This window comes from Mustela nigripes, chromosome 6 (genome assembly GCF_022355385.1).
Source record: "Mustela nigripes isolate SB6536 chromosome 6, MUSNIG.SB6536, whole genome shotgun sequence".
NCBI classification, from domain to species: domain Eukaryota; kingdom Metazoa; phylum Chordata; class Mammalia; order Carnivora; family Mustelidae; genus Mustela; species Mustela nigripes.
The window spans coordinates 142281373-142303415 of NC_081562.1; the positions used below are offsets into that span (position 1 = coordinate 142281373).

General features: G+C 40.2%; 1 protein-coding gene across 3 annotated transcripts in view; it reads left to right on the forward strand.

Annotated features, from left to right (window-relative positions):
* The window catches only part of CCNY (cyclin Y), a 232733-nt gene that overhangs the window by 141855 nt on the left and 68835 nt on the right, over nucleotides 1-22043 (forward strand). For all 3 annotated transcript variants that reach the window (XM_059404426.1, XM_059404425.1, XM_059404424.1), the window contains one exon: nucleotides 15000-15074. In XM_059404426.1, the coding sequence (XP_059260409.1) occupies nucleotides 15000-15074 (75 nt within the window). The remainder of the gene's footprint in view (nucleotides 1-14999; nucleotides 15075-22043) is intronic.

Genomic DNA, 22043 nt, shown 5'->3' on the forward strand with positions numbered 1-22043 from the left:
GATGTGGGGCTCGATCCCAGGACTCTGGGATCATGACCTGAGCCGAAGGCAGAGGCTTTAACCCACTGAGCCACCCAGGCGCCCCCAAACTGCTATTTTTATTAAAATAACAATCTTACAGTTTTATATCTAAAGAAACAGTGTTTTTCCAAGTGGTCATGTTAAGTGGAGCTTTTTTTTTTTTGCCTCTTTCGGAATGGTATTCGTGCCATTCTACCAGCCACAGAAGGATCTTGGTCGTCTAATGACTGGATAGTTTTCTTCTCTGTTCCTCTCCAATATTTCTACTTCTTAGGATTTCCATTTAGCTTCTCTTCATCCCTGCCCTTGCTCCTTTGCTATTGTTTTGCCATTTCAATCCAAGAGGCTCCTCAAGAAGGGGCTTTGTAAAAATCCCCCCAAACACTGAGATGCTGAAACTGGGAACCAAGGTGAGCCTCATTCTGAACCTAGCAGGAAGCAGATTAACTTTCAGAAATAAAGAGGGGAAGGTCTCTTTCTGCTGTAGCTTCTGTGTTGCGTGCTGCATTTGGCACGTCCCTGTCGGCTGCTCTCTGTGGCAGGTCCTCAGGCTGTGTCAGTGGGACTTCTTTTTGGAATAGAGGGTTGGTGATTGAAAAGTTGCCCCCCAGCCCAGGTCAGAAGCACCAGCCATTCCCCCTGTATCAGCAGCTTGCGAGGTAGGAGCCACCTGCGTCCCAGATGACATTGTTAGCTTTCCTCAGGCCCGGGGGCTTTTTACCACCGTGTGTTGTTCACAGCTTTGCCATGGGAGAGGCAGAGGAAGAGAAGACGTGGTATTTTTGGCATTCCTTAGGATTGTCTTGTGTATCAGCAATATCATGCTTCGATTAGTGATATTTGGGGAAATGGATACAAAAAAGCCAGCCCTATTGGTGAGGTGTGGAGATCTCTGTACCTTGAATGCACAGTTTGTTTTTCAGCAGATGGAGGTTCCTGATCTTAATGGCTTCTGAGTGACTTCTTTCACTGGAGGAGTGCAAGCCAGGGTTTTGCATTATGGAATCTTACAGAAGGAAGAACCAGTGATTTTTTTGATGGTAGGATTCTAAAGAGACATGACCTAGTAGAGGGTAATGAATAATGAAACCCTGGCATCATCACCAAGTTTAGAAAGGAAGCAGAATCAATGAAACTAAGACATTACTATTTGAAACAAATGACATCATTTACAAGATCTTGGGAAGTATGTATGTCAAACAGAACTTTTAAAAAGATTTATTAAAACAGTTAAAAAGATTAAATTTGGCAGTACATCCTTGGAGAGAAAAGCAAAAGCAAAAAAAAAAAAATCCTCCTTCAGGACTTCATGCATATAAGCAAATGATAAACATTTTCACAGCTTTAAATTTCTACCACCATTTGTTTTAAAATAAGCAGTGGTAAGCCTGGTTTTGGAAAGTAAATTCATGCTTTTGACCTCTTCTGGTCAAAAGATCCTAGAAGGTCAGGGGTTACACACTGGCCATCATTTAAGGCTTCAGAATAAATAAATCTTCAGAGAAGATTCAGGAAACTCTTGCTTCGGCAGGATTTGCTACCATTGTCCTGGATGGTAACAGGTTATCTTGTTTAGACTTGGGGGAATGGTGTTGGGAAATGGGAAAAATGAGCAATTAAAGGCACTTAGCATGGCTGTTAGTGTTTGGGGTTTAACTGGGTTAATAGACTGTTGCTTTCCCACAGGTAAGATAAACCCAGCAGCACATCCACCCTGTGGCTCTTCCCTGCTCCCTCCCTCCACTGTGCCTACTCTCTGTGCTGGGCCCCGTTACCAAATGCATTGGGTCCCTCTGTAATATCTTCAAGTCCATCCACTTCTCTTAACCACCTTCCTTCCCCCCTGAATTATGGCCACAGCCTCCTTCCTTCTCGTCTTCCTTTGTTTCATTTTTTACCCACACTGTGCAGCCATGGTGATTTTTCTTAGGTGTGTGTTTAATTATGTCACATCATCCTTCAGTAGCTTCTTGGTGCCCTTGCAGTAAAATCCTAACTCTTCCAAGAACTTTTTCTCACCACTTCTCCTTACACTCTTACATATTTTAAGTGTGTCCTAAAGGCTCAGTATGTGCTTTAAAAACAAAACAAAACAACTTTGTGCCTTTGGTATGCTAGTTCTGCATTTAGTACCCCTACTCTTAACACATTGAGGCTAACTAACCCCGTTTTGGAAGCCTCAGCTTGCTCCTTGCTTCTCCCATAGCACTTGCCCCTAGCAGAACACTTAACTACTGTTGGCTGTTTTGTCTGGTTCACTCCTCCCCTAGCCTTTACCCTCTAGTGGGCCACAGGCTCATTCACCAATGTATTCCTTGCACACAGTGACGACATCAAATTGATTCTCAATGACCAGTTGTTGATTGTTGAATTAAATAATGATGAGGGAGTTAAATATCTCTTCCCTGGCGTTCTGGGTGTCATTTGGGACACTTTTTAGTTGCCTACAGTAGCACATTTTGTCAGTATTGCCCATATGTAAAAGACTAGGTATTTGCCTGGTATTAAAGTATCAGTGATCCAAGTGGTGTTTTTCCTGTTTCTGTGATAGTGTTAATTCATGCCTCTCAGGAGAGGCTGGTTGCTAGGAGATTCCTTCTCTTTGCATTAATCTACATTTGAGTTAAAGGTTGGGCCTTGCAAATTTTTCTTTTCCTTTCTTTCGAAGAGCTACTTCGCTTGATCATGATTTTATGTTATTTACAATATTCAGTTAATTATTGTTGAGCCTTTGGATTTTGTACACATGGTCCTTTTCCTAATATGGTACTGATTCCATATGGTCCCCATGTGGGCCCATGAATCCCGGCTGGCTTTAACCTGCATTGCCACTGATTGCAAAGAAGGTGTGAGAATTACCATCATCTGTATTTTATTGAGATTTGGAGAAGTAGCATGGCTAAGTAGCTAAGCAGAAACCAGAATTTAGTGTTTTAGCTTTCAGTTGCATTTTTAAAAAATACCTTGTTGTCTGCTGGATTTCAAACACTGCAGTATATGCTTAATAATTTGATGCCAGGACAAAGTAAGCATTTTTCAGTTAATTTATCTGAGGCAAAATAAATAAATAAATAAATAAATCAGATGCAGATTTTTCTTTTCTCCCCCCCCCCCTTTTTTTAAGATTTTATTTATTTTTTTGACAGAGAGAAATCACAAGTAGATGGAGAGGCAGGCAGAGAGAGAGAGAGAGAGAGGGAAGCAGGCTCCCTGCTGAGCAGAGAGCCCGATGCGGGACTCGATCCCAGGACCCTGAGATCATGACCTGAGCTGAAGGCAGCGGCTTAACCCACTGAGCCACCCAGGCGCCCTTTTTTTTTTTTTAATTTAAACTTGTCCCTTCACATTCAAATTTTTTCTCCAGAGGCTATCTTTCTAAACACAGATACCACCAGCCAGATTTGTATTTTGGAACACCATAAGTGGCTTGTCCCTCATTGTTCACAGGAGAAATGCAGCTTCTTGTTCTGGCATTTGTGGTCTTCTGCAGTTTGGCCTGAATCCACTGTTCTTGCTTTGCTTCCTTTGGCTTTTCTTTCTGAACTCTCTAGGCTTGCCATGTATGTCTCCTGACTGTCCCTTAAAAAGCTTTTTTCTGTCCACCATGTGCCTTGGCCCATCCTCTTCCTTCTGGCTGAAATATACCCCCTTTGAGCAGCCTTCTTCAAATAAGAATCTGTCAGGTCTGAAATCTCATCTGTTCTAGGAAGTCATCTCTGTTCTACCAGTAATCCTTGGAGCATTTCCCATCAGTGTCCCTCATGTGATCCTTCCCACATTCTGATTTGCTTAAGAATTTGTGGAAATAAGTGTGTGTATATGGGCCGGAGGATAGAAGCTCCTGGAATATCTTGTGTTAATATATGTGTCTGCTTCAGTAGCTTGGTGGCATATAGAAGATACTTGAATTTATTCACTGACCTTTATACAGTCAGTACACATTTGGGGGATCATGTATTCAAACCAACAGTTATGGAGATAGAAGAAAATTGCTAGAACACAGACATGTAACAAGATTGGTTGGAGTGGAGAAGGACAAGTGAGCAAGCCTAGATGAGTAAGAAGGTCTTTCAGGGACCACCAAGCCTTGGCCAGATTTGAGGTGGGAGCAGGAATGGGTAGGTGGGCTGACCTAGAAGGGGCTGTTCCTGGCAGAAGGGATGCTCTGGTCAAGCCCATGAGAAACAGAGGATATTAGGTGTGTGTGTGAGGAAAACGAAGTGTAAGGGTATAAGGCAAAGAGAAGTGGGAAACCAGACCAGCCAGTTGTATAGGGCTGGCCAGTGACTGAACATGTAAGCCAGTGAGAGCTTATTCTTACTTTCTAAGTGGCTGATTGTATGCAAATAACAATTGTACTGTGGGTATAACAAAATATTCTTGGATGTGTTAGCTTGTACTTACACTTCCACTAAAGCTAATATGGAAGTGAGCATGTAGTTGCACTGCTCTTCCGACCCCCCACTCCCTCTGTGATGACTTTATAACCTTCTGTATGTTCTTCCTTGCCTGACCTCTAGTGGATGTAGGCATAATCAGCAAAATGCTCAAAGGAGAGTAACGATGGGATGAAGCATGTATCCTGGAAAAGCCCCTGCTCAATTTTAGTTTCAGAGTGGAAGAGATTAGTTTGTAATACGAACTGTCACCAGACAGAGTGATCATCTTGAAACTTTCAAACACTTGGATTGATAATTCTGTGAGCAAGAACCTTGTCTGCTGTTTAGTGCTATATTCCAGCCCAACATGTAGCAAGGGGTCTGACACAGGGTGGGTGTGATGCCAAGTAAGGATGTATATGCATGTGAGTAGTTGTATGTATTTATGAGTGTGTGTATGTGTGTGTGCGTGTGCACGCAGAATATTTATTCATATACGTATGTATTTATTTTAGCTTTTTTATCAAATGTTATAATTTTCTGTATCAGATCTTAAAATCTTTTGTTAAATTTAATGATAGTTTTTTGTAACAGTAAATTGAGCCTTTTTTTCCCCAGCAGGTTTCATGCGAACCTGCACAGTCAAATTAAGCCTTTTTAATATTACCATTATTACATTTGTTAATTGTTGCTCTAGGCCACAGTGTTTCTCAGTGAATGCCCTGTTGACATTTTGTGGCACAGTTCCTCATTGTGTGGGACTGTGGTAACAGACAAGTAGCAGCTGCTTATCATTGTGACAGCCAAAATTGTCCCCATACATTTCTAAACACCGTAGGGTAAGGGTGATGGTGCTGCTCCTTCAGTGGGGCACAATTACTAAGGTAATTGAATGAAAATAATTTCTGTATCTTAATTTGTATTTAATGCCAATAGATTTGCAAAGCCCCTTGTATTTTCTAAGTAGAGGATTATATGCAGATAATGACAGTTATGTTTCTTTCCAGTCCAGTAAATTCTCTTTGTGTTCTTTTGTTGGCCTGTCCCTTATAATGTTGAATTGAAGGTAGCTGGATCACTGCCTCCTCTCTGACCTGAGGAGAATGCGCCTGATGTTTGACCATTAAGTATGAGGATTGCTGTTGGTTTGGGGCAGATAGCCTTTATGAAGATACCTTTTATCAGATGAAAGGGATTTGCTAAGAGTCTTTTTTATTCTGACTGGTTATGGAGTGCAGAGCCACTGTTAGTTGGACTTTTTCATCCTATACATTGTTAGTTCTTGATCTCTCTGTGCTTCATTCTAAGTGATTTCCTCAGGTGTTTTTTCAGGGCACCAATCCCATGTTCAGATGAGTCTAATGTGCCATTTAACCCATCTATTTAGTTTCAGATTTCAATGACTGAGTTTTAAATTTCTGGAATATATATATGTTTACATGTATATGCATACATACATGTATGTATATCTATCTATCTATATATAGATATACATATGGACATGGGCTTTTCCCAAAATGCTCTTTTTCCCTTACATTTTTATTTTTTTATGTGTTTAGTTAGTACATACAGTTGTGCACATATTTATCTTATGGTCTCTATCCAATTGTTCTTTTATTCCAAGTTCTTGAAAGCCTAATCTTGCTATTTGTTGTGTCTTCTGACTCTTGTTTACAATGGATTGTTTCTTCCTGTGTCTTGCCAGTTGTGTCTTGAATGATGAGTCTGTCTTTAGAGGACATAATCTGGTGGAGCTCTGGGAGGCAGGCTCCCCCTGCCAGAGCAGTTTACAGTTAATTCTGTCAGATACCTGGGGATATCACTGACATGTGACCAATTTGGTATAAATGTGTCTAGGGATTTCCTGAACTACATGTGTAGAGTAGAGCTCCAAAACCACATTAGAGACACATCAGTGGTTACCAGTTACTGAGGGATTGGGAGCCTTTTCCTCTCTTGGCTCAACCTCCTTCTTCATCTAGGTTCATGACCTTTTTTTTTTTTAACTTCCAGTTTAGTTTTTGTTGAGATCATAGCCCATATATGTAAAAGCATGAGTTCCAACTTTTGTCAACTCTGTGGGCTTATATCCTACCCTGTAGGGCATTAAACTAAGGTGACTTAAAAACCAAAATACTTTTAAATCAATAAAAGGAGATTAGATTAGTAATTAGGCCAGGATGAGAGGTGAGACCTAAGACCCAGTTTACAGGGCTGGATAGCCTATCCCTGCTGGAAGACCTCAGTTCTCTCTGAGGCCTCAGGTCATTTCCCTTACTTTCTTGACATACACTCTTATAGGCATTTAAAAGGATGTCTTATATTTTATCTCACATTCCTAAGTGCTTATAGTGTGACACCTTTTAGTTTATCTGGTCTGCCATATTGGCAGGATAATCTGTCTTTAATCTTAACATTAGGGTCTTTCTCTGTCTCCTTTGGTTCATCTTAAGACAGAATAACAGTGGAGAGAGACTGGAGAAGGTGGGTGGGGGAGAGGTTAGGAGTGGGGGAAAGAGGTTGATGGAGAGAAAGAGAACACATGAATGAGAGTCAGACATGTTTGAGCAGAGAGATGCACACAGAGACACATACATGCAGGCACAGACTCGGACCTGGAGACCTGGCACACCTGGGTGTGTGGACCCAGTGATAACGTGCTCACAAAGCCACACGCATGCACTGCCCTTGGGGATGCAGGAAGCTGAAAGTAGACAGTGAAAACAGAAAATAACCAAATCTAAGTGCATTAGAATAATTGTAAGAGTAAACTCAGAATCAGTGGGAATAGAAAAGATGGCTTTAAAATGAACTGGAATTTTGCTCCCAGCAGTTTGGTGCCACAGCAACAGTGGTTATTGTGAGTGGGGATGTAGGCTGCTGGGGTGGGACTTGCCTGGTAGCAACTGAAAGAGCAAACCAGTGCGGGGTGGGGGGTGCGAAGGTGGGTGGGAGGTGGGGGGGGTGGGGGTGTGGGGAGTCAAGCTCTTGATTTTGGTCTCCTTGGCACTGATGAATAGAGATAATCACTGATTTTTAGTGGGACAGTGGGACAGTAGTAATTTTTTAAAAAAGTAGATCAATCTGATTTTAAGCTGACTTTTCTGATTTCATCATTGCCTTGAAAATTATAACCAGATTTAGAAACGTGTCGTTCTAAAGTTGAAATTAAAAGTTTAAGATCTTGATCATGTCAAATATTTAAAAATAGGAAACTGAGGCTGCCAGTGCAGAGTAAAGAGGTAGAGGGTGGCAAGTTACTGTTCTGTGCAGATTGTCTTTTGTGGCTCCTATCTGTATTAGACCCAGTACATTTTAGGCCTTGATATACTTCTCTGTTTTCCTGTTTTTCCTAGCTTTCTAGACCATCAGTGATAGATAATGACTCCTGGATGTTATTTTATTGCATGAATCTTTTATAACAATGGTTATAATACTGGTGCTGGTTTAAAAGCCAAGATGAGCCATTTTGGATCTCTGATACTGTGACATCTGTGGAAAGAACAGGAGAAAATTAGGTTACCTGGCGTAGGAGAAGACTGCTGAATTAAGCTGGTTGGCAAGCACGCTGTTTGACTATTTTCAGTTTTGAATAAAGGATCCATCCCTTCATAACCTGTACCCAGCTGAAATGGACTCAAAGCAGCGTGACTGAATATCTCTATTAGCACCTGAAAGTGTGGCAGTAAACTCTTAGAAAGTCCGTTCTGTTAATATTTTAATTGGACTGTATTTCTTAATAAGTGTCATGATGGTAAAGAAGCAGTTAGTAGTTCAAAACTCTGGTTCCCAAGGTTTGAAATCAACTCTAGAGATTCCGTAATATTTCTTAAAACTGCCCCTTTTCTGTAAAGAATCCCTTCCTTAGGGGCTGGTTCATCATGTCATTATGGATCACCTTGTCCTGTTTTATGAGAGGTAGGAAGATCTGTATCAGGAGTGTGAAACACTGAAGTTATTTTTTTTTTTTAAGATTTTATTTATTAGAGAGAGAAACAGAGAGAGAGCGAGAGAGAGAGCATGTACGCACAAGCAAAGGAAGCTGCAAGCAGAGGGAGAAGTAGGCTCCCTCCTGAGCAAGGAACCCAGTGTGGGCTCCATCCCGAGACCCTGGGATCATGACCTGAGCCAAAGGCAACAGCTTAACTGACTGAGCTGTGCAGGCGTCCCTGAAACACTGAAGTTTTAAACATCAGTCTCTAATCAGGACTCCCTAGAGAAAAGATACTGTATAATGATGGTTTAGCATCATTTTTAGTGTCTTTAACATACATATTTGAAGAGTTTTGTGTCTCTAGCATTGAGCTAGATGCTATGTAATACTGTTTTTTAATACCCTAAAATTTTAATAGCCATTCTTTATGGGGTACCTATTGTGTGACAAATATCATGCTTATTGCTTTATGTGAATATCTTCTAATCATCATGGCAATCACTCTAAATTGGGAGTTATTTGCCCACTTTGTAGATGAGGAAAATGAAACCCAGTATGGCATAGTATGGCAATTTGCCCACGGCCCTAGAATGAGCAGAGATGTATTCAAATCTAGATCTTTTATATTATAAAAGGTGTTTTTTCTACTCCACCTTTTGTGCCTCTCTTTGGGGAATGAATGATTCCTAGAACTCTAGGATAGTTGATTTTTACTTTCTAAATGTGGATTATAGGATTTAAAATATACTTTTTTTTTTTTTTTTAAAGGTTTTAGTTATTTGTCAGAGGGAGAGAGATCACAAGCAGGGGGAGCAGTAGGCAGAGGGAGAAGCAGGCTCCCTACTGAGCAAGGAGCCTGATGTGAGACTTGATCCCAGGACCCTGGGATCATGACCTGAGCTGAAGGCACCGACTGAACCACCCAGAAATCTTGAATTTATTGTGTTCTTGATGGTTTTTTTAATTATTCTTTTTGTATTTTCCACTGGTACTTCACACCTTAAAATTAGAAGGACACGTTATTAGAACAGGAACTTGATCTGTTTTGTTCCCTTCTGTATCTTGTATCCTCAATATGTGGAACCTAGAGATGCTCATCGATTGTTTGTTGAGTGAATGAATGAAAACCATGGCAGTTTGGACTGACCTTGATAAATACCCATTGTATTCATACTCATGGTATCTAATAAAATGCTAATTTACCCTGTCACGGTGTAATTATTAAGGTAAATATGTGATAGAAATAACATGATTTTTTTAAAGTCATCTAAATACAAGTTTTGTTACTCTATTAATGTACTACAGCCCTTTGAAAGTCGAGAATGCATTCTCATGCCCAGGAAATAGCTGATGGAGGTAACTGGAAGGGGAAAGACACAGACATGGTTACCACCCCAAAGTAGTCTTTGTTATCAACAGGACTGAACATACGTAGTATAGACTCAGTGCCTTTTTGTTCACCTCGTTGAATTGAATGGCCTTGCTGGAGTTGGGGCAGGAAGGGGGAAGCAGTATAAATTTTTGACTCTCAGAAAGAATCCAGTGCTTTAAGTTCTTTTGTTTTAAGCACACTATTCTCTATCTCGTAGCATTTGGTTAGATACCCTGTTCTTCATAATTCACTGGCTGGTCCTCTTTTCTGATGGGATCAGGTATTTCATCTTGTTTCGCTGACTAAATTGTAAGTTCCTGTAGGACAAACTGCATCTCATCCTTCTGTGTGCCCCTTCCAGAGATTGCCCAAGTGCTGACCTCACTTGCTGCAGAGCTGTTGGCCCCTATGTGGTGTCACTAGCCAGCTACTCTCTGTGGGTCTTTTCTTGGGGATGGCAGTATTGCAGTGGGGTTTTATTCTTTCAGTAAGGATGGTATTGTCGTCACTAAAATTATACTTAATGACATCCAGCCTAGTGAGTATTTAATTTTGTAAGTTATCACTTCTCCTCATTAAGTTGGCACATCAGGTAATTCAAGAGCTTGATGGGGCTGTATGTGCTCTGGGAAGGCGGGTGGGTCTGATGGCAAAGCTAGGGCTTGTGGGTTTCTAAGAGTGGGGTAGGGGAGGGTGAGGAGTGTTTGTCATGGTGGTGAATTGGAGGAGGATTATGGGAACAATTAGTGTTTATGACTTTAAAATAGGTAGTATACTGTCAGAACTGACTTCACAATGGTTAGCATTCCTTAGCAGTGAGGTTTATTTCATCTGTCATCTCTGATCTTAACCTTGTTATTTCATGACTTTCTTCCTTTAATTTTTGACACTCAGAAACATCACTGAGAGGTGCCTGGGTGGCTCATTCAGTAAAGCTTCTGACTCTTGATTTTGGCTCAAGTTATCTCAGTGTTGTGAGATGAAGCCCTTGTGGGGCTCCACTTTCCACAGGGAGTCTGCTTGAGATTCTTTCTCTCCTTCACCCTCTGCCCCTCCCCTTGTTCGAGAGCTCTCTCTCTCTCAAAATAAATAAATAAATCTTTTAAAAGGAAAATAAAGAAAGAAACATCACTGAGCTGAACTGAAATCATTACACTCTTCCATATGTGTTCCAGCTCATTCACATCTGGGATATCATTTTTCCTAACTTTCTACAGTGTGGGGATTTTTTCTTTATGGCTAAAGTAGCAGTTTTGTCATGCTTGACTTCAGAGTGTAAGTTTGAGTGATATGGCAGGTTTATTCTGCTTGGCTTGTGAGAATGCTGCCTTTTCTCATTTTTTGTTCCCTGAAAAGTTGGTATTCCCTTGCCAAAGCACATACTGTAATTGCCATATTTCTCTTCAAGATCTGGGGCTCTTCTGTGTAGGAAACACCTGGCAGTGCCTTATACCTTTGTATTCTGCTCTTGTGCATATGTAAATCAGTGCTAGGTAAACCAGGTGCTGAGGTTGGCCCACCTTCACATGAATAGTTAATAGAAGTGGGGCTTTCATACTTGCCCTATGCAAAGTTAGCCCATTGACCTACAGTTGGCAAGAGTTTTATTACTTTCCACTCTGTGGTTATGGAATATGGATCTGGGTTAGGATTGCAGAAAATGCAAACCAGCATGTTGTTAGATGCTTTTTTTCTGAGTAATGCCCTGGCAACTCATGAAAGTTTTGTTGAGCTCGAATGTGTTAACCTCTGGGCATGTTTGCTGATAAAAATTAGTCTGTGTTCTTCAGCAGTGTTACATGTACTCTTTAGAAGCAGAGATAGCCTCGATTTTTCTTTGTATAAACTTCCTGGTTATCTCCTTCAGGATCTAGATCCCAAAATTTAAATTCCAGGGAGAACTTAAGAAAGATTATGTGAACCCAGCTTTAGAGGCTTCTGGATTTTGCTCTGTGTCGGCTTTTGCCTCCTTTCTCTTTTGAGCTCCAGTCCTTCTAGGGCAGTCAGGATCTGAGGCAAGGTCGGGGCCTAGTAGGGGTAATGGGAAAAACTTTGGAGTCTAGATTTCAGATGGAGACCAGAATTCTGGTTCACGTTCTATTATCACGCAGCTAGGCCCTTAACCTCTGCACAGGAGAGCAAGTGGTTGTCCTCCCCCATGGCCCCGCTCAGCTTAGACTAGGACGCGTGCAGTGTACTAACAGGCGGCTGCGGGCAGGACAGAGGCTCCTCCCCGGGGAAGGGGGGGGCTCGTCCCTCACAGCACAGTGTCTTTTATCACGAGTTCCTATAGCATGTGGCCAGTGCTGGTGGGGCGACTCAGCTTGGTGGCTTTGCGCAAGGCTCCCCGGACTTGTGGGAAGGAGAATGCGACAGCCACAGCCCAAATTGCTCAGGGCATCTCCTGGGAAAATCCATGTGTGCTGGAGAAATAATGTCCAGCCACCTAGTGTATAACAAAGTCTTACATCATTTATCACAAATTGTTTTAAAACATTAATGTTTGAAATGATGAAAGTTAAACAGATGAAAATATGCTCAATGCAGAAACTTAGAAAACATGGAAAAGAGAAAAGTGTCTCCCCTGCATTATTCAAAGGTAACCAAGTGTTAGTGTATATTCTTTTAATATGTATACTATGCCTGTGCATATTCCCCCCCCTACCCAAATGATACCATGCTGCTTTCTTCACCTAATGACATATGGTATTACTGTTTCCATGTGACTAAAATATTCTTCACATTTTTAAAATTATATGAAGTATTTTTATTGAAGTATAGTTGACATGCAGTGTTAGACTAGTTTCAGGTGGAAACATAATGATTCAACAATTCCTTACATGAGGCTGTGCTCACGGTGAGTAGTGTGGTTCGCGTAAGTGTTTTATGGTGGCATAGCATTCTCCCATCTAGGCACACCATTAGTTACCATAACAAATGCCCTGTTATCGGCAGCCTTCTCTCAGAATCTGTGAATGTCTCCATTCTTAGCCATTTCTAGGGTTTGTGACCATTATAGTATAGAATCCTTATCTCTAGGGATTGTCCTCCAGGACATTTCTTAAATTTAAAGCAGCAGGATCTTAATTCCCTAAGAAGTGGCAGTCTTGTGTTACTTGGGCACCACTTTTGTCTTGAAAGAGAAAAACTACACTTTTTGTTTGTGGTGTTTTACAAACCCCTAGTGAACTTTTTAATGATAAAGTGAGGCTGCATAGGGTGGCCTGCCTGTGTATTTTTCAAATATCTAGGTTAAAATCTGTCACTTGACAGTCTTCTGCCCACCCCAGCCCTGCAAACAAATCCCTCAAAACTGGTCTGGTGGATGAGTTCAAAATAGATGCAGTGCTGACACTGTCCAAGGCTAGGGCGTTGAGTTTCTGTTACTCTACCATCAGCATGGGACACTGCAGCACCTTGTTTTTCAGTCAATACTTCTATGGGGACCGTAAGTTAAGATTTTGGAAGTTAACAGCATCCATCGTGGTTGGGATTACATATATGCCCTCAGTTTTCATATGCTGGAGTTCTCAAAAAAATAATTGAGTAACATATTTGTTACTTGACCTTTTTAAAAAAATTTATTTATTAACTTTTTAAATAAAGATTTTATTTATTTGAAAGAGAGGGAGAGAGCATGAGCAGGGGGAGAGGCAGAGGAGAAAGCAGACTCCCCACTAAGCAGGGAGCCAAATATGGAACTCTATCCCTGGGGTCATGACCTGAGCCAAAGGCAGCTGCTTAACCAACTGAGCCACCCAAGCGCCTCTGACTTTTTCATAACAAAATCCTATTTGAGCAGGAAACCCCGTAATAAAGACTCATTTTCACCAGATTTATGGCCAAATTTTATCTAGTTCAAATTGAAGCAAGTGTGAACAATTGTCTTTTTTGGCTTTCTCCTTCCATAGCTTTTAGCTGTGAAACGGCTATACTGTAGATATGATTTTAATAGTTGTCACAGAAGAAGGACCAGATAATTGAAATAGCATTTAAGATTCAAGAATGCATTGTTTAAATCAGGCACCCAGGGTGAGGTCAGGAGCTGTAGTCCAATAAGCCATTGGCTGATGTAGGGAAGATTGCTTTACTTCAAAGGTTTGTTGAGGTGAGTCTCTGTAGATAAGTGGTTAGGTGTTGCTTCCCACGTGTATATGACCATCCTTTTTTCTTTTATTTTTGACTTAATTAGCTATGAAAGCTAAGGATAGATACCATCTATTTTTATTGGCCTTGAGTAGGTTTCTTTGCAAATTTATTGAAATGAACTCAAAATAGTCTTTGTTCTGATGCTGGAAGCTGATTTGAAGACCATTCTGACTTTCTAGTAATTTTGGTTTTCTTTTCCCTCCCCTAATTGAAATCTTTTGTTTTGCTTAACTATTTTTTCCCTCCCCTTGAAATCATTTTTTTTTTTTTTTAAAGCTGGAAAAACTTCTATGATGGGATTCTAAATTGTTTATACTTTACTGACAAGCCTCTAGCTCTTGGAGATTGTTTGGAGGCAGGGATTACAAAACCAAATGCCCATGGGGTGGTGGGAAGGTCTGAGAGTGAGGAGCAGTACCTGATGGGTGTCACGGAGGCGAGAGGGTTGTCCGCTGAGCACTGGAATCTTAGGTCTCACCCGGAGGGGCCAGCAGCTGCTGCATTCAGCCCATTGTGACCACTGGGATGGGAACCCAGTGGAAAGAGAAGTTGGAAATAGATTTTTGTCTCTGTGTTATATGTTTGAAATATAAAAATCATTATGTGTTTGTCTGTGGCTCAAACAAAACCTATCCATGGCCCGAGATTATCCCCACCATTGGCCAATCTGCGGTCTTTGCTCTGAAGGATAAATTGTGCTTTTTTAGAAAATAACAGTTTTAAATCAAGTAGTTTGTGAATGCAGATTTGGCTGAGATACTCTATTTTAATCACCTTTAACAAGGAAATACTGCTTAAATAATGGTAGATTTTAGATGAGTCGGTTGTAGCACCTAATTCCCTTTAATTGAGGTTACACTCTATCTTGCTATTTTGTAGTATCCTGGGTGCAGAGGAGGATTTTAAAAAGAAAATGGAATTTGAGGCCAACAGATCTTCCACCAAGTGTCTAATTTTTATGGGTGACTTTCTCAAGTTTCTAAATAGCAGTGTTCTCAATTGAACCTAGAATGTATTAACATAATAACTTAGGTTTTTGCCAGAATCCTTGAATGTATTATCAGTTAAAAAACCTGAAAATTAATGTTGACTCCCCTGAGTTATCAAATCAATATTTATGTGTTTTCTTTTTCTTTCTTTAAAGATTTGAACATGGAATTCAATCCTTCAGACCATCCTCGGGCCAGCACAATATTCCTCAGTAAATCTCAGACGGACGGTAGGTTACTAATTTATTTGTGTTCTTAAAACAAAACAAAAGGCTCATGTTGGTAACCTAAGTCTTGACTTTCCACTAGTTGTGATTCTTGAGGTAAAAGTAGAATCCCCTTTAGTAGCCCCTCAAGTGTATTGTTGGATGGTGTTCTCTGGAGGTTTCTTTCCTTTGTATGTAGTAAGTTATGTTTTTAGAACTTCCTTCCTTCCTTCCTTCCTTCCTTCCTCCCTCTCCCTCCCTCCTCGCTGTTCTTTCTTTCAGATTTTATTTATTTATCTGAGAGAGTGTGAGCGCACAAGGAGGGGAGCAGCAGGCTTCCCTCCCACCCCTGCAAGCTGAGCAGAGAGCTGGATGTGGGTTTTGATCCCAGGACCCTGGGATCATGACCTGAGCTGAAAGCCGATGCTTAATGGACTGAGCCACCCAGGTGCCCCTAGAATTTTCTTTCTTGAAGCAGCTATTATCCTCATTTTGCTCGTCAGCTGGATTATTTCTGTATGTATTCTATACTACCAGTTTTTACAACAGTCAGACATTTTCTCTTAAGAACTGATACTTGCATAAATCTCTAAAGATCAGAAGTGTTTGTTTTTTTAGACAGTTTGTAGAAGAAAGCAAAATGTAATCCTTGAATAAAATAAAATAAAATCCCTGTTATGTCTGTTGTGCCATTTGAGAGCTGAGTTAAACCTGTACACTAAGGGTAAATGCTTTCTTTTTTGCCAAACTTCTACTACCCAGATTATTCTGCAGTCTTTGTGTTTGTCCCAGGAGTATGTGTGGAAATTCTGTTAAACGTTTTTCCTCTCTTTTCAGCCCCTAGCTTATCTCACTGTTCCCTGGCCTTTGGCTACAAAGGACAGATAAAAGTTATACAGTATAATGAACATGAATCTTCTCAGTTGGTTTCCTATAAAACGGTAGCCAGAGAAATTTGTTAAATGACCATGAAGTGACCAGGATATTACATTACAGTGCTGGAGTCCTGTGTAATTCAATCCCTGACAGGTCTGGCAAATCACTAAGCCCTCCTTTAGAGAACATCCTAATTTGACTAGAAAATAATCAAATATTTATAAGACAGACTTCATTTATAAGAACTGATAACTTTCCAGTAATGGTTAGGTGACAGTTTTGACATGTTAAAGTGATATTGATGATCATTACTTAAGCAGCCACTGACTTGATCTGAAAGAATCTGGTGCATTTATAAAAGTCAGTCAGTGTTTCCAAGCATAAAAACAAATCGTTATAGGCATCAAATACTTTAAAAATAAGTTTTAAATATATCAGGTAAAAACAAAACAGGATACGTATTTCTTGGCCTGGTAAAGTGGGAAGTCACTGGGAGAGGTAGGAGGAAGGGCAGTGATAGAAGGCAGGAGGGTTTGGAACAAGGAGAATATAAAACAATTAAATTTTGCACTTGATGCAAGATTGGCATACTTTCAGGTTTGGTTCCTGTTTCTTGTGACTTCAGGGTATAGACCAATATCATTCAGGAAATTTTCTTTTCTTTCCTTTTTTTTTTTTTTTTTTTTTTATTAAATGCTTGGAAACAGAGAGCCCGATGTGGGGCACGATCCCAAGACCCTGAGATCATGACCTGAGCCAAAGGCAGAGGCTTAACCCAGGCACTCCTCATTCAGGAAATTTTCTAACTTGAATCAGATGGAATTGCAGAAGGGCCTCTAAGTAGATGACACATACCTTGTTTGTCTTGGTAAAATGAAACTCAGCCATTTTCTGAGCTAACAGAAGGATTGCTCCACAAATGAGTTAGGGAAGTGTATCTTTCCCCTTTACCTTTACTACAAATTTTATTTCCTGCTTCCTCTTCTGGAACATTAGAGTATTGATTCTTCTTCTTTTTTTTTTTTTTTTTTCTTTTAAAGATTTTATTTATTTATTTGACAGAGAGAGATGACAAGCAGGCAGAGAGGCAGGCAGAGAGAGAGAGGGAAGCAGGCTCCCTGCTGAGCAGAGAGCCCGACGCGGGACTCGATCCCAGGACCCTGAGATCACGACCTGAGCCGAAGGCAGCGGCTTAACCCACTGAGCCACCCAGGCGCCCCAAGTATTGATTCTTCTCACCCTTCTGTTTAATCCTTCAATTTTTCCCCAAATGCTGGATCTTCCCATTCAACATGTAAACCTTTTTGAGTTACACAAGAAATATAAAAAAAGGAAAGATAATCAATAGCCTCTTCCTGAGGTTTTCTTCTCTCCTCTGTTCAGTGGGAGTTTCTTTACCATCTCAATTTCTCTTTCCATTCACTTGTTCACTAGCATCTTCCCACCACCACCTTTCTCTGGAGCATGAGGGACATCTTTGTTTCTCTTAGCTCTTGAGCTCTCGTATGGCATTTACAGCCACTGACTGTTCCTTGCTCCTTAAAACTCCTCTTCTGGCATTTTATATTCAGACAGGCCAATTTGAGGAAAGCAAGTCCCTCTAATGAACAATTGCTATATAAATAATTTAAAAAATAGGTTTTAAAAATAGGTACACTTGATAACTTTACTAAGTTAATTCTTTGGTGAATTGATTATCAGTCATGGAAATATTTAGGGAATTGGTCCTGAGAAACCCTCCCTTTTTTTAAAGGCCCTACTCAGGCATCTTTGATCAAGTTCTCCATTCATCTCCGTAATGTTGGTGTTTTATAGGGTTCTGTGCTTTATCCTCTTATCTTCTGGGTTTACACACAGTTTCTCACAATGTTCGTTTCAATAATGATCTCTAGTCGGGTTTTTCTCTGCAGTGTTCAGATCCCTTATATCCATCTGCCTGCTGGACATCTTGATATCTTCTTCTAACTCAGTATGTCCCAGTCAGGACTTAGTAACTACAGGTAGTGCCCTGCATTTCCTGTTCTACCCAGGTCCCCAGAGCAGGGGAGGCTTGACTTTTCCTGGACTCATCCCTTGTCCCAATTCTCCTGTGCTGGTGGTAGTGCTGGAGCTCACTCACACTGACTCGCAGCAGCTGGTGGTGCACATTTCTGCCCAGTTCCAAGTTCAGCGACACCACTTTGGGAGTTCGAGAACAGTCACAAAGGGAATTTTACCCTGTAGAAATTGACAAATGCTACAAATCAGGGCTTTTTTCTTTCTTTTTTCTCTTTTTTTCTTTTTCCTTTTTAAAAGGCAGCTGTGGAGCACTTCCTGGCATATCACTACAGCCAAGTGATCAAAGGTGTGCTAGTTTCTGCCTCATAACTGTCCCCTGAATCCGCCTCCTTTTTACCATTCCCGTTGCTGCCGCCTTAGCTGAGACTCCTGTTTTCCCCATTGGATTACTGCAGCAGCCTGTGGACCCACCTGTGACTGTATCTCCTTCCCGTCCTATGGCTCTGCTCTTGCTAGGTGAAAAGACTTTCTGTAAATCAGATCTGACTATGTCACTTGCTTGCTTCAACTTTTTTAATGGCTCTCCAGTTGCCTTAGAATTAAATCTCAGCTGCCAGTTGGAAATGTCTCATGATTTCTTCTTCGAAAACTATGAACTCCTTCGAACATTTTTTTTTAATTTTTTATTTTTTATAAACATATATTTTTATCCCCAGGGGTACAGGTCTGTGAATCACCATCCTTCGAACATTTTTATGTGATAATAGACAAGGCCCTCGTGATGCATCCTCTGCCTGCCTTCTCAGCCCACTTTCTTCTTTTGCATCTCCGGGCTTCCGCGGTACAGAATCCCTTACAGTTCCCCTGGTGTGCCATGTGGCCTCCTGTGCCTTTGCACTGACCTGCATTTCCCCTTCTGTCTTCGACACAGCTCATTCCTCCAGTCTCTAAGCCTCATTTCAGCTATCACCTCTCCTCATCCCTCAGGCTGGGTTAACTGGGCCTTTGGTGGGTTTCCGCTCTTCATGGTCTGAGCTGTATTGTGGTATTTAGAACTATTTTCTTGTCTGTGTTGACAACTAGCTCCTAGAGAGCAAGTGGTCATGGATCTCAGTATCTCCTGTGCCTTGCTCTGTCTGGCACCGAGGATATTTAACTTAGGTGATTGAAAGAAGGAAAAAAAATGACAAAGCCACGAGACATTTTTGATTTACTTGTGATCATTCTTTGCTTCCACAGACTTATATTTTCATTACAAGACCATATGTCTAAGAGAATTAGAGCAGTCCAAAATTGTGGGTCCCTCCCACACCAATTTATTTTATTCTATTTAATTTCAATTTTTGGAAGAAATGTTCTAATCCCAGATTATAAGGCACACAGCACCTTTTAGATTCCTTTCTTTCAAATTTGGTGATCTCCCCTCTCTTCTCAGGGTGATGGACTCCTTCAGTAGTTTGCACTAGGTCTGTGGGTAGGAGGCTGTTGGTGGGGTGGTGGCAGTTCTCTATGAGGGCAGCTCCTGCCTGGGGCCACAGCCACGTGCTCTTTGGCCTTTGCCCCTTTCCACACTGCAGACCCACCATCCTCTTTCCTTCTCCAGCACTCGATGGTGTGATGAATACACACTATCTGCTATGCTCCCCATGGGCCAACTGTTCGTTATTCTGCTCTAGCTGATACCTATATTAAGTCATTAGGAGTTAAATTAGAACCTACTAAGTTCCTTTTCCCTCTGATGTCAGAGATTTAGGATGTCCTCGGATCCTTTTTCTCAGTGTTCAGAAGGAGATTGGAAACTTTACCATAACAGAATGATAATAGAGTGCTTGCCTAATTAGAACTGTGCCAGCTGGCTGAAGTTAGGGATATTCTGTCCAAAGCCAGACTGACTGCTCTCTCAGTCTCTTCTTCACACAAGTGGAATGTCACTGCAGAATCTTTGTTTGAGAGCCACTCAACAAAGAAGGGACCAAAGGTTCCTTTCAGGACTGGGTAGGGTTGCCAGGTGAGAGAGAAATTAGTTTGCTTAGCCTGCCTTCGCTTTTCATGCTATCATTTTGGCTTGTGGAGAAGAATTATAGTTCCTAGTGTTTTTTCCTTTTCTATACTATTTTAATTCATTGTTTTCGAAGACATGAGAGCCTACTCTTAAGTAGTAGGAGAAAGCAGCCAAACCACATCTTTTTTAACTGGTATGGTTTTTAGACGTTCTTTATCTTAAAAAAGAATTTGGACAAAAATAAGAACTTAAGTGTCTGTGTTTGTGTGTGTGTGTGTATGTGTAATCTGTGTGTTCAAGAATTTCTTGAAATAATTAAAGGAATGAAAACCAATGTCTCTTGAGTGACTTAAAGCCAAAGCAGAAGTGTTGAAATTCAGAAATAAAAATATGATCCTTCGTTTTCTTTGCACATTCTTTCAGAAATACTGAAATTGAAAAAAATGTTTTGTGGCCTTCCTTTGTTCAGGTCATGTTTTTGTTCCTGGGCAGTGTTGAACTTATCTATCACGAGGGGACCAACCGTTTTGTACTCTTTTTATCTGGCATTTAGAAGCAGCTGATCCCTGTGCCCTGCCAGGAATCTCTTCCATCTGAGTGTTCCCATGACCTTTCTGTCATCCCCTTTCCTACATGTCCCCGGCTGTCTTTATCACCTTTGTATGCACTGTGCTCTGTCGTGCCCTTTTCTCCATGTCACTATCACTCTGTGCGTCTCCCTTACAGTCTATCAGGTTCCTTAGAGAATATTTTTACTATTAGATATGGAAGAATCCGTAGAACCCCAAAGCTCTTACACCAGTGGTTTTCATTCTTTTTCTTCTTTACTTACATACCATAGAAAATAATTTAGAAAACTATGAACTCCTTTGAACATTTTTATGTTGACTATAAAAATTTTTCACTTATCAAAAGATGTAGTTTTTGATGTATTTTAAATATGGACATTTAAAAATGAAACTATCCATCTTGAAAAAGATGTTTCAAATATTATCTCAATATCTTAGTGATTTAGTAATCCACCATGAATCATTTAAAAATGTATGAACAACTCATTTTTAACAGTTGGAAATTTCATATGATTTCTTTTTCATCTTGAACTTCTATTTCCATGTCATTTTCTTATAGAATTTTATCCTAATGTAATATATTTCTAAGTCATTTGTCACACCATCATACTTCCATTTTATGAAAATATGGATCTAAGTTTAATTTAATTTTTATTTCTTACAATTATAAATCTATAATTTATCTTTAATTTTTATATTCATACCATTATAAAAAGTAAATTCTGGATTGATAAATCATTATTATTATCATTAACCCTCAGTTGATCAAAACAACACAAACATTAAGATTTTAATGGATAATTAGTCAATAGAGAAGTGGAGTAAGTTTTAGAAAAACATTTCTTACTGAGATGCTTCTATGGCTGAATATTACATGTTACTGGAATGAGGTGCTAGTCAACATCAAATTCCTTGTTTTTATAAATGTAAATGCTGAGGAACTTTGTTCGTATAGCTACCTACATGGGAATAGGAGATTTATTATAGTAATATCACTAAATTCTGTTTCATCTGATTCATACGTCAAAAAATCTCCAATGGATTTATCATCCAAAACCATTCCCTAATGATGAGCTACAATTCATTCTTGTTCTACTTCTGCTTTGTTGACAGAAAGGAATTGGAATCCTTTGATTTGCAAAAGAGCTTCTCACCCCTAGAGAAGCTTCTCACTTCTATAGTTTCTGGGAAATATACCAAAAAGACTTTACCAGATATACAAATGACTTTTAATTATATCTGCTGTTAAAGAACAGCATTTCCATTTGGTGGCACCGGGTTGAACTTGGTGCATTCAGGAGCCTTGGGAAAACAAATCTGTGATTCATTTCAGAACACCTTGCCTGATTCCTTTGACCCCATTGCATTCTGTTATACCCCTTGAAAGAAGGAGTGCTCTTCACTCTATGGTTTTAATTTATTGCATGCCTTTCTCACATTTACATCTCTATGCATGGAACTCTAATATATGTGGAATGAAAGATTTCCCAGCTGTCCTTTTCCCTCCAAACTATTGTTTTTTTTTAGCTTCTCTTTTGATTTAAATAT